This window comes from Suncus etruscus, chromosome 1 (assembly GCF_024139225.1).
Source record: "Suncus etruscus isolate mSunEtr1 chromosome 1, mSunEtr1.pri.cur, whole genome shotgun sequence".
Classification (NCBI taxonomy): domain Eukaryota; kingdom Metazoa; phylum Chordata; class Mammalia; order Eulipotyphla; family Soricidae; genus Suncus; species Suncus etruscus.
In genome coordinates this window covers 123,160,289-123,175,128 of record NC_064848.1, presented here as the reverse complement: position 1 = coordinate 123,175,128, position 14,840 = coordinate 123,160,289, and the positions used below count along the sequence as shown (strand labels likewise).

General features: G+C 31.9%; 1 protein-coding gene across 1 annotated transcript in view; it reads right to left on the bottom strand.

The window, feature by feature from the left end:
* FOXP2 (forkhead box P2) overlaps positions 1–14,840 on the bottom strand; it is a 282,742-nt gene that overhangs the window by 168,923 nt on the left and 98,979 nt on the right. Inside the window, 1 exon segment of the mRNA XM_049776131.1 lies at positions 351–440. Coding sequence (XP_049632088.1) covers positions 351–440 — 90 coding nt within the window.

The window sequence follows — 14,840 nt, the reverse complement described above, 5'->3', positions numbered from 1 at the left end:
GGCCATTTTACTATGACTTTGCCTTTAAAGAGTAGTTTTCACATTTCAACCTGTTTGTGAATAAGACTCGACTGAAAAATCTCAGAAGGAGTTTTATGTGAAATATTTTATGCTTTTATACACTGCATAATCTTTTGTAATTAAGTGACCTTGCAAACTTTTGAACTCTACACTAATAGGAAATTATCTTTCCTCTTTTCAAAATATGAATTTAATTCTTTTTTTGGTACTAATATCACTTAAAATTTCAAATGCAATAAGTTTTACATGGATACCATGGGATCTGTACATCTGCTACCAGTATGAACATCTTTTAAATAAGACCCCAAGGACAACGGTCCTCTACTAACCTGTAGTGGTCTCTGTTTATCACTGCTCTTAGGAGATTTCAGTCCACTTGTTTGCTGTTGTAAGAGAAGTTGTCTTGCTGCTTGTAAAGCCTAAAATTAAAATATAAGGATTCAAGTCTAAATTTTTTTAAGAAGTAATGATTAGTTATTTCTTAGTTAAAAATAATAAGCTTCAATATATGATCTACTTCACCAGGACCTCCCACTCATATTTTACAGAAATGCTACATGTTTTCCTTATAATAGTCAAAGAAAAACTCATCATGTACATATACAAGTTCACTTCAAATCACAGAAATGCATGTAATCCTGCTGGTAATAAAGTTCATTTGTTTAAAGTCCTTAAAGAAGAACAAATCATAAACTGCATCAATAATCTCATTTCCACAAGGAACTTGTCTTTGAGTGTTCAACTGAAATGCCCACTCCCTTTTAAATTATCATTCAATTTGCATTTTCATATTACAATTTTGAAGCAAAAGCAGTAGACTTCAAGTGTTACCGGAAGCTGTAATTAAATTTGACAAATCAACATCAGATTATCTTGAAAGTGAATTAATAAGGATTTTCACTAAAGATTAAAAACACTTTTTTTTTGTACTTACAATTCAAGGGGAAACCTCTCCTTTGACAAAATAAAGTGCAGTTTTAATGCCAAATAAAATTGAGTGGTTTTCATTTGCATTCTTAGCAAAATCAGAGAACAAAGAAATTACCACTCAACCAATCAGGTTTGTTTCTATGTGTGACAGAATACCAATCAAAATAGAAGATGTTTTCATTTATTTTTATGTTTCCTATCCCAGTCAGGAAAATAAAAACTTAACATAAGAAAATTTAATGTAAGCATTTAATTTACTGGAGGAGGGACAGTTTGGTAAAAGTGCTGTGCAAAGTTGTCAAATAAAAACTAGTATCATAAAAATACATGTTGAGTTGTTTGAAGGTAGCAGCATAAAATATTTTTAAAGAAACTTTTTAAGAGCCTCTACTAATTTTTCCTTCCAACACCTGAATTTAAAGCACAACAATCAAGAATTTTTTTCAACACCTAAAATGGAAATAAATCATTTTAAGACATTTTGCCATCTTAGAATAAAAGCTAAATTTTCACGATGAGAAAAATATTTGGATCAATATCATTTTATAATAATTAACATTCTAACCTGATAAAAAGTACAATTTTATTGGAATCAATGATCTGTTTTTTTTTTTTAAGAGAGTTTCTAGTATCCATGACAACAGTTGCTTTGACAAGATGTGCATATGGCATTACACTGCCAGCTGGTGTGAACAATGTTTGAACTACTGCATTGAGATGCTGAGCAAACAGAAAAAGTTGCCACGTCTTAACCCTCAGGGAAGGCAGTCATCCCCTGATCAATTATGAAAAGACAGAGAGAGGGCTGCTACAGTCTGGCTCCAAGCAAGTTTTCTGAGAAGGCAGGCAGACATAGAAACCAAAGTAAACAAACCCAATGCATGAGCACCATCTCCTAACAGCACTGATTTGTCTTCCCAGAGCAAGATCCCATAGTACACTTCACATTTGGAGACACACTCATTCACAACAATCTTTCCTTGTCTTTTTAAATTATTCACATAATCACAAGTCAGCCTAAATGTTTCTAATCATGGTATTCCCATATCAATTTTATTATAAAATTCAATTTTATAAATGAACTAAAGAAAAACTTCATTTCAGATATTTACTGCCCAAAGTCACTGAATTCTTTCATTCAACATTCCAAATAATATGAATGTCTTTAAATAACTTAAGAAAATAATAGTAGGGAAGTTTCCAAAAGAAAATTATAAGAGTATAAAATATAATGAAGTGAATTTACATAAAATTTGCCTGTTTTTCCCTTTGAATTTATAACTGTATTCTTTGTACATACACATATATAATTTAAAATATGTAGGAACTGATTATTTTTAAAGAATTCACATGAGGAGCTCACAATATTGGTTGAAATCATAAATGAGCAAGACTGAAGATAATCTCAAAAATATTTCAATCTGACCCTCTTATTTTAATATATGAGAAAATCAGCCATACAATGATCAAGTGCATAGTTCAAGGTATCCTAGAATTCAGGTCAAAATGCACTGTAGTATGCTATACTTTTTTTTATCAAAGACCCTTTTGATGACAATAAGTAATATTCTATTAGATTAGAACATATGGTTCCTTAATGAAGTGTTAATTTTTACTTCTCAAGGGACAATATGCGTTTATCAGAATATAAAAGAAAACTTATAGCACAATAAGTTTATAGTTTAAATTTGTGTTTGAGGGGCCGGAGAGATAGCATGGAGGTAAGGTGTTTGCCTTGCATGCAGAAGGTCGGTGGTTTAAATCCCATTATCCCATATGGTCCCCCGAGCCTGCCAAGAGCAATTTCTGAGTGTAGAGCCAGAAGTAATCCTTGAGTGCTGCCAGGTGTAACCCCCCAAAAAAATTTGTGTTTGAACTAAAAATCTGTTATAGTGTATAAATAGATATTTAATTATGGCTAACTGTTGCAACTCTAATTGGCTTCGATTTATAAATTACTCTATCAATACCTGTAGTGTGGAAAAGACTTGTAACAGAAATCGGTTGAGAAGTTATGAGCAAATAAACTACAAAAGAGCTGGGGAAAAAATGTAAAGATATTTTAACCTAGTTTTTACATTCTATATTAGTAACTAAGAATGTTATATAAACTTGGGTTAAGTAATAAAGCAGTAATAGAGTTCTATTCTTTTAAAATTCTGCATTATATTCATTTACTCACTCCAAATATTCATGAAAATATTAAACACATAATGGCTACAAAAAAGACTTAAGAAAATTTGATACCAGAATTTCAGTTTATCAAATATCCCTATACAATGTCATTGTATTTTGAAAGGGCTATAATAATAGTAAAATATAAAAAATAGTTGCATCAACAGGTCTTGATTTTAATTTTTAATTTTGTTTTTTTTTTTTTGTTTTGTTTTTACTACACCCGTGATACTCAGGGGTTACTCCTGAGTATGCACTCAGAAATTGCCCTGGCTTGGAGAACCATATGGGATGCTGGGGGATAGAACTGTGGTCTGTCTTAGGTTAGCACGTGAAAGTCAAATGTTCTACTGCCTATGCCACTGCTCCAGCCCGGGTCTTGACTTTTAAAGAACCTTGACTTTTATAGGCATATATTTATCTGTAAAATATTTTAGAATTATCTTCCATTTTTAACTCATATATTTACTTGTCATTTCAATGTTCATTTAGTAGCAATGCAAATGACTATAGTATATATGAGTAAGAGAATAAAAATCAATTCCAAGATATTGTAATGATTTAAAACTCATAAGCAGTAATATTTGACAGTCTTCATTGTAACTACAGACACCCACATGGCATTCTTATACACAATACTGTAGATAACGTTTTAGGATTGGATTTCAATTAGCAATTGTTGAGAGACACTGAATTAAATTCCAGTCAACTAACAATTTATTATTATACCTTCTCAAAAGATGAATGATTATAACCTAACACATTTCCATCAATGTTTTAGGTGTCAAATTATATAAAAACTTGATTTTGAAGTTACTTGGCCATTTTAGTTGGTAAACACAGCAGGGCCAATTAAAAGTTCTATTAACTATTTTGATATTTGCATGATCACAATTTATAAAAAATTAATTCTGAAAAAAAGGCACAGTATATACAAAAGTTCCTTTAATAATGACTGGAACTGATTCACATGAACAACAAGAAAAATGTTTCTAAGGCAGCTAAGGCATATCTGGTTTCTAAAATCACATTTGTTTTGAATTAAGGGTGCATTTTACTTAATGAAGTTATCTAATTTTAGTAAAAGCTAAAGAAAATTAAGATATGCCATCTAAAAACTGAAATCAGATTAAATTAAAATATTTTGGAAATATAAAAAAAACCTTTACAATAAAGATATATTTTGTTAAATTGAAGAGGTGTGTATATATATTTCAGAATTTAGTGCATTTTGCTTCAAAATGTTTACAAAACATCAGTCTTAATATTACTGTTTAATATTAAATAAATTGAATATTTGTAAGAAAAGCCAAGTTCAAACATCCTTTATTAGCAGCAATAACTTTATGCTAACTATATATCTAATAAGGAGAGAGTAATTCTATTGCTTACATTATGATAACTATGAGTTAAGATCTTTGTACACTATCAAATTAATAACTTTTTGTCTTAAAAAGGGGGAATATTTAATAAGAAGTATGATTATTTGAAAATAGCTGGAAACACTCAATGAAAACAATGATATTGAACATGCTAAGCTTTATAAATCGCCCCCCACCAAAGTAAATACATGGATATTTTGGGAAAAAAACAGACATCACTCACATCTCTCCCCATAAAAATAGGAATGCTTAACCTATCAAGCCTGTTGCATTTGAGACATTAAAATGAAAAATGACATCTACGCCCATTAATATCTTCAATGTATAAACAGCACAGCATGACACATTCTTGAGAGCTGAAGGCTACAAAATCTCTCTGAAACATAAATAACAAAGCACTCAGAAGCATATTTGATGTTGATATTCATCTCTGAGAAAAACACTGCTGCCTTGGCTTCTTATGAAAATAGATGCAGCCCAAATGGATCTCCTGTAATTGGTTTCAGATAGCGAGGTCAGAAGAAATATGATACAAGAAACGATTATGTGGAACAGGCGAAACAAGAATGTTTACATAGGCACTCCCTTAGTTATACTGACAAGGGGTGTATACTTTGCAGATAACCAGAACCAAAAAAAAAAAAAAAATGCCAGCAGGACATCCAAAACTTTGCTCTTTATACTCATAGATGCTAACTTTTCACGTCTGATGTCTTTAACATAATACTGTGAATACTGAATATAAAATAAGTTTTGAGACAGAATTTCACTTTTTAATTATTTTCACCAGGGTGACTGATAAAATATATACTCAGATCCTTCCACAAAGAATTTAGATGCTATTCTCTTCGGCTTTTCCTTATATTATGTTCTCACTAAAGAGAAGATGCTGATAAATGTAATCTGAAGACTCATAATGCTATTTAATAGAAGAAAATTAATCATCTAATTTTCATAACCTATTTTCAAACAGCAATCTATCAGAGTGAAATTATGCATCTGTAGCTATTGACCTTTCAATTTTATCATGCTTGATACATAATTAGAGTAAGTTTGTTGGAAAAAAAGCTAATTACTGTAAAATATGTTTTAAAATAATTGTTATTTTTGTTTTACAGTGTATTTTATATAAAGTTAAAGAATAAATTGTGTTTCTATTGTGGATCACTATGGAGGCCAAATTGAGAAGTTCAGCTCATTTATATTATAGTAGGAAAATGAGAAGATAATTACTTGTAGAACATACTATTTGCTGATAAGATGTCAGGATATTTTGACTTAGTATTCATAACGTAGAGTCAGAATAGAAAATCAAGTATTGATAATTAGATGAAATGTATCCTCAAGTCCATTTTCAGAAGCTTCAACAAAGATCCAAATTTGTCCAATCTAGTACTCAGCATACTCCAGTATACTCTTTTAAATGAACTCAGAATTCCTTCTACAAAACAAACCTGTAAGTTACTGGTAATTAATGGCTCAAGTGCTTTGAGGTCAAAATCATATACTCTGACTACTCTGTTTCAATGGAATATACTCCTATTTCTAAGGACTGTTTTCCATAGACTACATTAAATCATGTCAAATGCCTGATATCCATATCCTGTTTCCTTTAGCATTCTTTTGGTAATGGTAATAAATTGCTGAGTGAATACATATATAACAATATATTTATATTAGTCCAATAGAATACTTGTTTATGCAATAACAAGTTCTATCTGACTTTAAAATTCCCAAGTATAAAATGCAAAGGTAAACTAAAAATAATTTTATTAAAATTAGTTATTATTCAAAATATTTTTGTGAATAATAGTTTATGTGAATTCTGTTTGCTATATCTCTTTGTTATAAAATATTTTATTGTATTTCCCAAATATACATTGAATATTTTATTATGTATGTACCTTAAATTTGTATTTATTGGATGAATATTCTTCCCTATTTTATTAATTTTGGGGGCACACATGACTGGCTCAGGGGACCATATGGGATGCCAGGTCATCTACATGCAAGGTAACCCAGGTCATCTACATGCAAGGTAAATGCCCTTCCCACTGTGCTATTGCTCCAGCCCCATAGGTGAATATTTCTTGTTTGTTACAGACTTTATTCTCATTATTGCTCATTTATAATAGAAATAGGTTACTAGATGTAATAATAATGGAATATAATAAGATATAATAAATAATGAAGCAACTAAATTATAACAAATATTTGAATGTTAACTATTATTTGAATCATAAATTCTACATTTTATATGCGATTTAAAATTAAAATAGGCATCTGAGTGGTTGCACAGTGGTAGGGCATTTGCCTTGCATGCGTATTACCCAGGATGGACAAAGGTTAATCTCCAGCATTCCATAGAGTCCTCCAAGCCAGGAGCGATTTCCCTATGCAGAGTCAGGAGTAAAAATCCTGAGTATCGCCCCAAGTTTAGCTGAATGTTAAAAGTTCATTAAAAAGTTTAAAAATATTTTAGGAGTTTATAAGTAGAGGAAATTATTTTCATTTAAAATGCTCAAGAGCATTTTTATAGAATTTGGACTGAATTTATAAGTGAGAAATAATTCATGTTATACAGATGACAGGTTGTCATTTTGTTATCTCCATAATTCATGTGGTCCTTCACATGTCAATTCATGTGCCATGACAAACTAAAAGAAGAAAAATATAAATCATGTACAGTAAGAGAAAAAATAACTGAACATGGAGTGTCTATTTAATTAGTTAGTTAAGGAAACAACAATAACTATTTCCATAGCCTAAAAAATATGAGATGCTTTCAAAGGAGAACAAATCAGACACAGTAATAAAGTACAGTAAAAGCTTAGCAAGAACTAATAATTTCATTTTTTTAAGTCAAGTGTTACTTGGATAATAATTGTGCCAAATTGGAAAGCAGTTAATTTTATTATAAAATATCACCATTTCTATAGGATATAATGCTTTTTTTATCTGTTCACAGGTGAACATTTATTTTGTAATTGCTAATAATAAGAGTTCTAGGGGCTGGAGAAATAGCATGGAGGTAGGGTGCTTGCCTTGCATGCAGAAGGACGGTGGTTCGAATCTCAGCCTCCCATATGGTCCCCTGAGCCTGCCAGGAGCGATTTCTGAGCATAGAGCCAAGAGTAACCCCTTGAGCGCTGCTGGATATGACCTAATCCCCCCCTTCCCCCCCCCCAAAAAAAAAGAGAGTTCTAAAGTCAGAGTGATCGATTTTAAAAACATAAAGCTAAATGTTCAAAAGTTAAGTCATGAAGACCACACAAAGTTTGACTAATTTAATGGATTAGCCATGTTACATAAATTTAATGAGGTGGGGGGGGGGGTCATTCCTGGCAGTGCTGTAGGGTTACTCCTGACTCTGTGATCAGAAATCACACCTGACAGTATTTAAAGGACCATATGAAATTCTGGGGATCTAACCTGATTCAGCAGCATAAAAGGCAAACATCCTAGCCACTGTACAATAGACGATATCATAGGGACAATAGTAGGTCTGTGGTTGCAGATAAAGAAATGATAAAGAAATGGGAGTGACTAATAATGAATATGGATTTTGCAGTTTTTAGAATCATGAATATAATTTGAAATTAAAGTGCTAGTGGCTAGACACAAAGCAAGCAGTTCATATATATGTACTGCATAATTTCTTCAGTACCTTTGGGAATAGCCTCTGAGTCCATCTTGGAGTAGCCCCTAAGGACCACTTGGGTATGTTGTTGCAAAAACAAAATTAAAAAGATAACCACTAAAATTATGCATTTTAATTTTAATAAAATATTATATAATTTAAATAAAAAATTGTGACATCTGTTTTATTTCAACAATTCTTGAAAATAAAGTTAGAAATAATTCTCAATTATAGAATGGCAGATGCATGAAATTTTCAAATACCAAAACTCAAAGCTGGCAAACGATTGCTGAAATTTTTTGTTACTGCAATAACTTTGCTGTTTATTTTAAGAAATTAATTTCCATAAAGTGATGAAGAAATCACAGGGAATTACTGGATATTAAGTGGGAGAAAATAATCAAGGACAGGACTATTTTTATTATTTTGATAAATTCTGGGAAGACCAAAATAAATTGTTGCTTGAGATTTTTGTTTGGATAAAGAGAAAATTTGATAATGAGCTAGTAGTAAGAAACTGAAGCCATACGAAAATAAGGTAATCAGGAAATTAACTAGGAATATAGAAAAGGGCTATGTCAAAGCAGTTGCTCCTTGAGTGAAGACGCGTGAGCACTTCTTCTGCTGTAACAGGCTAAAAGAAGGTAGGAAAGGTACCTGTCTTGCAGAGATAGGAAAAACAACAATTCAAACTAGTTGGCTTTCTAAATTAAATAAGAAAATGCAAGATTACAGTTTTTGAAAAACTAAAGTGAAAAAGGTTTCCATTACTGTTCAGAAAAGTATACATTGTAGAGTAACAACTAAAATTGGAATGTTAAAGAATGAATGAAATTTCCAAAGATGTTGGCAAACATGAAGATCTCTTCAAAAATCACTCCAATTTCTTCCACTGCTTTAAGTTGATGTCATCCAGATATAATCAGATCATTTAAAAAATGTTTAACATGTTAATCAAAGAGAGATAATATGGCAAAAGACTTTTGCCTTGAAACATCAGGTCTCGGTTAGATCCCTGCACTGCATATAGTCCCCTGAGCATGAAGCCAGAATAAGTTATCCTTATCATCTCTGGGTATGGCTAATAAACAACTAAACAATTTGTTTGTTTGTTTTTGTGGGGACCACACCAGCGGTGCTGAGGGGTTACTCCTGTGCTTTGTGCTCAGAAATTGCTCCTGACATTCTCGGGGGACAATATGGAATGCTGAGGGTTGAACCCTGGTGAGGCCCGGGTTGGGCACATGCAAGGTAAATGCCGTACCACTGTGCTATCGCTCTGGCCCTGAACAATTTTTATGGTCTATGGGTCTGGTACTCCCATCTTATCAAGTAGAGGAGAGTCACAATTTGTGCTGTCCCTGTGTATCTTGAGGTATGCTCTTCTTTAGTTTTTGACAGATAGTAAAATGAAATACATCTGTGATGCTACTACTTGGCACAGCCAACTATCCTATAATTCCCATCTAAAAGAAGAAAGTATGCCACATTACACTAAGGCTTAATAATTTTCTTGTATATTAAATGCAGCTAATGATACTTACCTTTGCCTATTAGTGTTTCACAAAATCAAAGATAAAAATGTATTTTAAAAGAAAGGTTACAGTTTAAAGTAATTTTACTTCAAGTGAAGACTTTTCCAATATGGATATAAACTCTTCCTTATAATACTGAAACTGAGTCCTGATTTCAGCAACTCTACTAATAGGCATAAGTATTTTAAATAATGGATTTGATATACTGGAATTTCTGAAGTCTACATTGATATGTATTTGTTTCTCAGCATTTCATTCAAGTAGGAAAAAAATCCTAGTAGAAAGTAAAATCTATCTTAAAAGCATCAGTTATGTCATAATTTGCAAGATTGCATCTTAATCTCCAGAGACTAACCGAAAGGCTTTATAACTGTGAATATTTCCCTCAACTCCTCATGTACTTATCATCATTTTATATGACTATCTACACACACATAACACACCTGATGCTATGGGATCACTTATCCTTTGAGGATCTTTTAGTATAGCAGAAAGATGCAAATACATTTAAAATAATCAAAGTGTAATTCAGAAACATGCCACATGCCACTGTATAAAAAATGGCTATGAGGGAATCTGCCAAAAAAATTTAAGGAAAGAGATATGTAATGTTCATTAGTATTATTGTTAGAAAGAAAAAGTTATCATAAAATAGATATATTTGTTTCTAATTCCACAAGATTTCATACATAACCTATTTTATTCGTCTTTTACATCCTCCAGGAAACTGATTTTATCTGGTCAGTATGAAATTTTCTGGTCAGCAGCAATGAGTCATTTTCCCTTCCTCAAAGAAACATAAAATAATCTGCTTCAGAGCTTTTCCATTCCTCCTGTGTAGGTTACACCTGAGCCAGAAATAATTTTTCTCATTCTTTATCTTTAAATGCCCCTGACTGTTTAAGTCTTTCACTTTGTACAGCTTTTCTACTTTCTAGATGTGATGCTGCCCAATTCATGAATCATTTAATAAAAATAAGCCATATCTTTTATACAAACTAAATTTTTGTATTAATGTCATATACTGTCCATACTTGTAGATCTCATGTACATATCTCTTTTCTTCTCTAAACACCCTCTTTTATCTTAGATGCATAAACTGAAGCTCAGAGTAGTGAGGTTATATGGTCAAGTATTTCACATATTCTTGAAATGACATAAGAGATTTGAGCAACTATCTGACTTTGAAGTTCCTGCCCTTTGCATAGCAGTTGTCAGGAAGAGCATGTGACTGAAAAGTTTTCTATACTGAAAAAGACTGAAGTAAATAATGCTTTCGGTAGAAAAAGAATAAAAAAATATTGAGTAATTAACAACATTTATACCAAGCAGAAAAAGGTAAATAATCCCAAAATTCTATTTAAATTATTTTTCTTTTCTTTTTGCCTTCAACGGAGTGTATTGATAGATATGTTTATATTCTTAATAAATTTACTCTCTTTAAAAGAAAAATATCTTTAAAGTTATGAAACATGTAATTCAGGGAACTTATTTTAGAGAGATCAATATTAATCAGCAATCATTGCAACTGAACATAAAATATCATATTCTAACAAGAATCAAACAATATCTATAAGCTTCTGATGGATTTATAAGTTTGTCAAATAAAAAAGAAAATCTCAATTTAAATTTGAGTTAAAATTTATTTTGAAAATAATTTTGCTAAATTTGAACATCTCAAAGTCAGAATTTCTGAATTTGCTACAAAAACAATTAGAAATTTTCTTATGCTAAACTTTATCTTAAGGCAGATACAATTCAGGAGAAATATTTTTCATCCAAAGAGTAATGAAATGATCTTACCTGTGTTTCACAGGTAAAGACTTAAATGGGACCTTGGGATGCTTCCCTATAAGAAAGGAGGCCCAGAGGCCACAAAATCACATTAAAAAAAAAAAAAGTCAATGACGTAAAACTCTCCAAAGAAAATGTAAGCTAGTTCCAGTGTTGTTTTTTTAATCTGATCAAGAAAATTTGTGGAAGCATTTATTTTAGAATTTTGATCCTAGTTTCTTGGAAGTGAAATATAGTGGAGAAAAATGCAAACTTTGACTTTCTATACACTCTACTGGCAGCAATGCTGAGTAAGGATAGCCAGGAACCCTGAGGCAAAGATTATGATCTGGCTAGGCAAAGTGAGGAAAAAATACAATGACAGATCTAAAGAAAAGAGCCTTGAGGTAGAGGGCCTCTGCATTTGTAATCCAAAAACTAACTAGGTCAGTCCCTGAGGACTAAAGAGATGTTAAAAACAAAACCATTAGAAAAGAGAAAGGGTTTGACTACTTCAGGTGCTGACCTCGTGATTATAGAATCTCTCAAGGAAAGGTCTGGTATATAAAATTAGTGTTTTGGGAAACACAAGACCAGTTAATTAATTAGAAAGGTTTCAAATTATTCAAAATTCTAATCCAAGTATTGTTCCAGATTTCTGTACGAGCTCATTTTTATCACTGAGGAATTCTAAATTTCTTACTCTTTTTTGTTTGTTTGTTTTTTTATGGTTTTTTTTTTGGGGGGGGGGTGGCCACACCCGGTGATGCTCAGGGTTACTCCTGTCTATGAGCTCAGAAGTCGCTCCTGGATTGGGGAACCATATGGGACACCAAGGGATGGAACCGAGGTCCTTTCTAAGCTATCGTTGGCAAGACAGCCTTACCACTCCACGCCACCTTTCTGGACCCTCTTATTTTTGAGCACTTAGTTATTTCTTATCTTATAGGGTAATCTGAAGAATAAAACAAATTCCATTCAGGAAATAAAGTGGCAGTCATTGGAAAACAATTGCTTAAAGCACTGCAATTATTAAAAAAACATGTATTAAATGATGAATAAAATAATTCATTAACATTGATATTATAATATTAATACATTAATAGTATTGATTAATATAATTAATATTACATAATCCAATATAAATTAATATATAATCATATTAATATAATATTATATTATATTATATTATAACATAATAGAATTAATATTATAATATTAATATTATATTAATTTTACACATTTGGGGTTTGCTAAACACAGTGTAAATTATGAAGCACATCTATGTCTGTTAATACACTGAAGCAAATTACCAAAGATTAGATTTTAGACTTCTTGGGCAAACTTACTTAGGGAGGATACAGTAGTAATGCAGGATAATTTTATTTTGCATTTCTCATATTACTACTTAGATAAGATTATCTTGAGCTCATAAAATAATAAAATATGTTCAGTATAATGTGTGTACACCTGTCCTTTGATTAACATAGAAACAGTACAAACCATTTTGAAGACTCTCTCTCTCTCTCTCTCTCTCTCTCTCTCTCTCTCTCTCTCTCTCTCTCTCTCTCTCTCTCTCTCTTTGTTTTTTGTAGGGGACCCTACACCCAGTGATCCATGAGAGCTACTCCCAATTGGGATTTGGGGATTACTACAGGCAGTAGTTTGGATCCCTGCTGTGTTGATTTATCCCTTTGAGCTGTATCTCCAGCCATAATGACATGATGTAAACAGTTTTGAATAAAATAAAACCATAAAGGTGATCATTGCCATTACCTAAATGAATCACCTTAGAAACTGTTACCTTAATAATAATGAGGTAATAACTATCTGTATAATTTTTATTAGGAATTCTGGGCTTTTCCCCTAAATACTGTCTCAAGTTCTATAAGCTTTCAAAAGTTAATTCTAGAGGCAGGAGAGATAGTTGAGAATAAGGAACTTCCCTTGCCTTCCTTGCTCCTGTTCTATCTGGTTTAGAACCCAGGAAACCCTTATGGTCCCCCAATCTAGGAGTGATATCTGAGTGCAGAGCCAAAAGTATGCCTTGAGTATTTATAAATTTGTGGGGAAAAAGAAGTTAATTCTAACAAAGATAGTAAAATAAATATATATGTATATAGATACAGACATGTTAATGTTATTGTTTTTAGGGCACACCTCATGGTACTCAGGGTAAATTCTTGGATCTGCACTCTGCTGTAACTTTGTATGGGCTTGGGAATAATAAATGATCCTGGAGATCAAATACAAGTGAGCCTCACACAAGGCAAGTACCTTATTCTCTGTATAGTCTATTTTTCTTGCTTCTTAGAGTACTTAATTTTAGACAATAAGTATAAAATAAATTATTCTTAATCTGCCATTTAAGCATATTTCTATAAAAAGATCTATTCATGGGTGGCTACTTTCCGTTAATTGGCTTAAGAATTTGCTTAAATTAAAATAGCAAATATTTTTCACACTTTCTTAGTTTAGTTTACTTATAGAATTAAAATTACATCAAAAATTTAAAAATATTTAGTAATGTGTAACTGAAAACATTTACATTAGACTTGCAGGCTTTAATTTATTTTTGTTTTGTTTTATTTTATTTTATCTTTTTAAAGCATTCTGTCCCATTTCACCTGGACCAGCTTTTCAATTATAATCTATGAATCAATCCTTAAAGTCTATTGATATATACACAACATATCAATGTCTGTCTAACATTTGTCTGCAATTGACATAATATCAATTTCATGCTATATATTCCCCACACAGTGCTCATTACCATAGCACTTGGTTTTTTTACTTAAAAATTATGATTGTTTTTAAGAATGCTCTATACACAACTTAATATATAAAGCCTTTCTTCAGTTAAGTTTGCCCCCACCAACTATGATTGACCTAAAAAAAGAAAAACCTTTACATCAGACTTGCCAGCTTTACTTTTTTTTTTCTTTTCTTTTTTCTGTTCTTATTCTTTATAAGTGTTCTGTCCGATCTGACCTGGGTTAACTTTTCAAATGTAATCCATGGTTCAATCCTCTGTGTCTGCCGATGTATGTACATGAGTATATGTGCTTGCTATATTAATGTCAGTTTCATGTCAGTCAGTTGTAGATATGTCAATGTTGTATTGTGTCCCCCCCATCATAGATAACCGCTCCATCCCCTCTTTGCTTACACCTTGCAAACCCTTTTCTAGCCCTCCATGTTATTTCCCCACATATAACCATTTTTACTCGCTGTCTTTAACTCTTCACGATGCAGAACATTCTCTCCACCCCAGCCAGATACCATCCAGCTCCCAAAGTGAAAAGATAGATTCTCAGCATGAGAAGAAACCGACACTCTGCTGTTATTGATTTGCTCTCAGCAGCCCCTCATCCTTCACCCCAT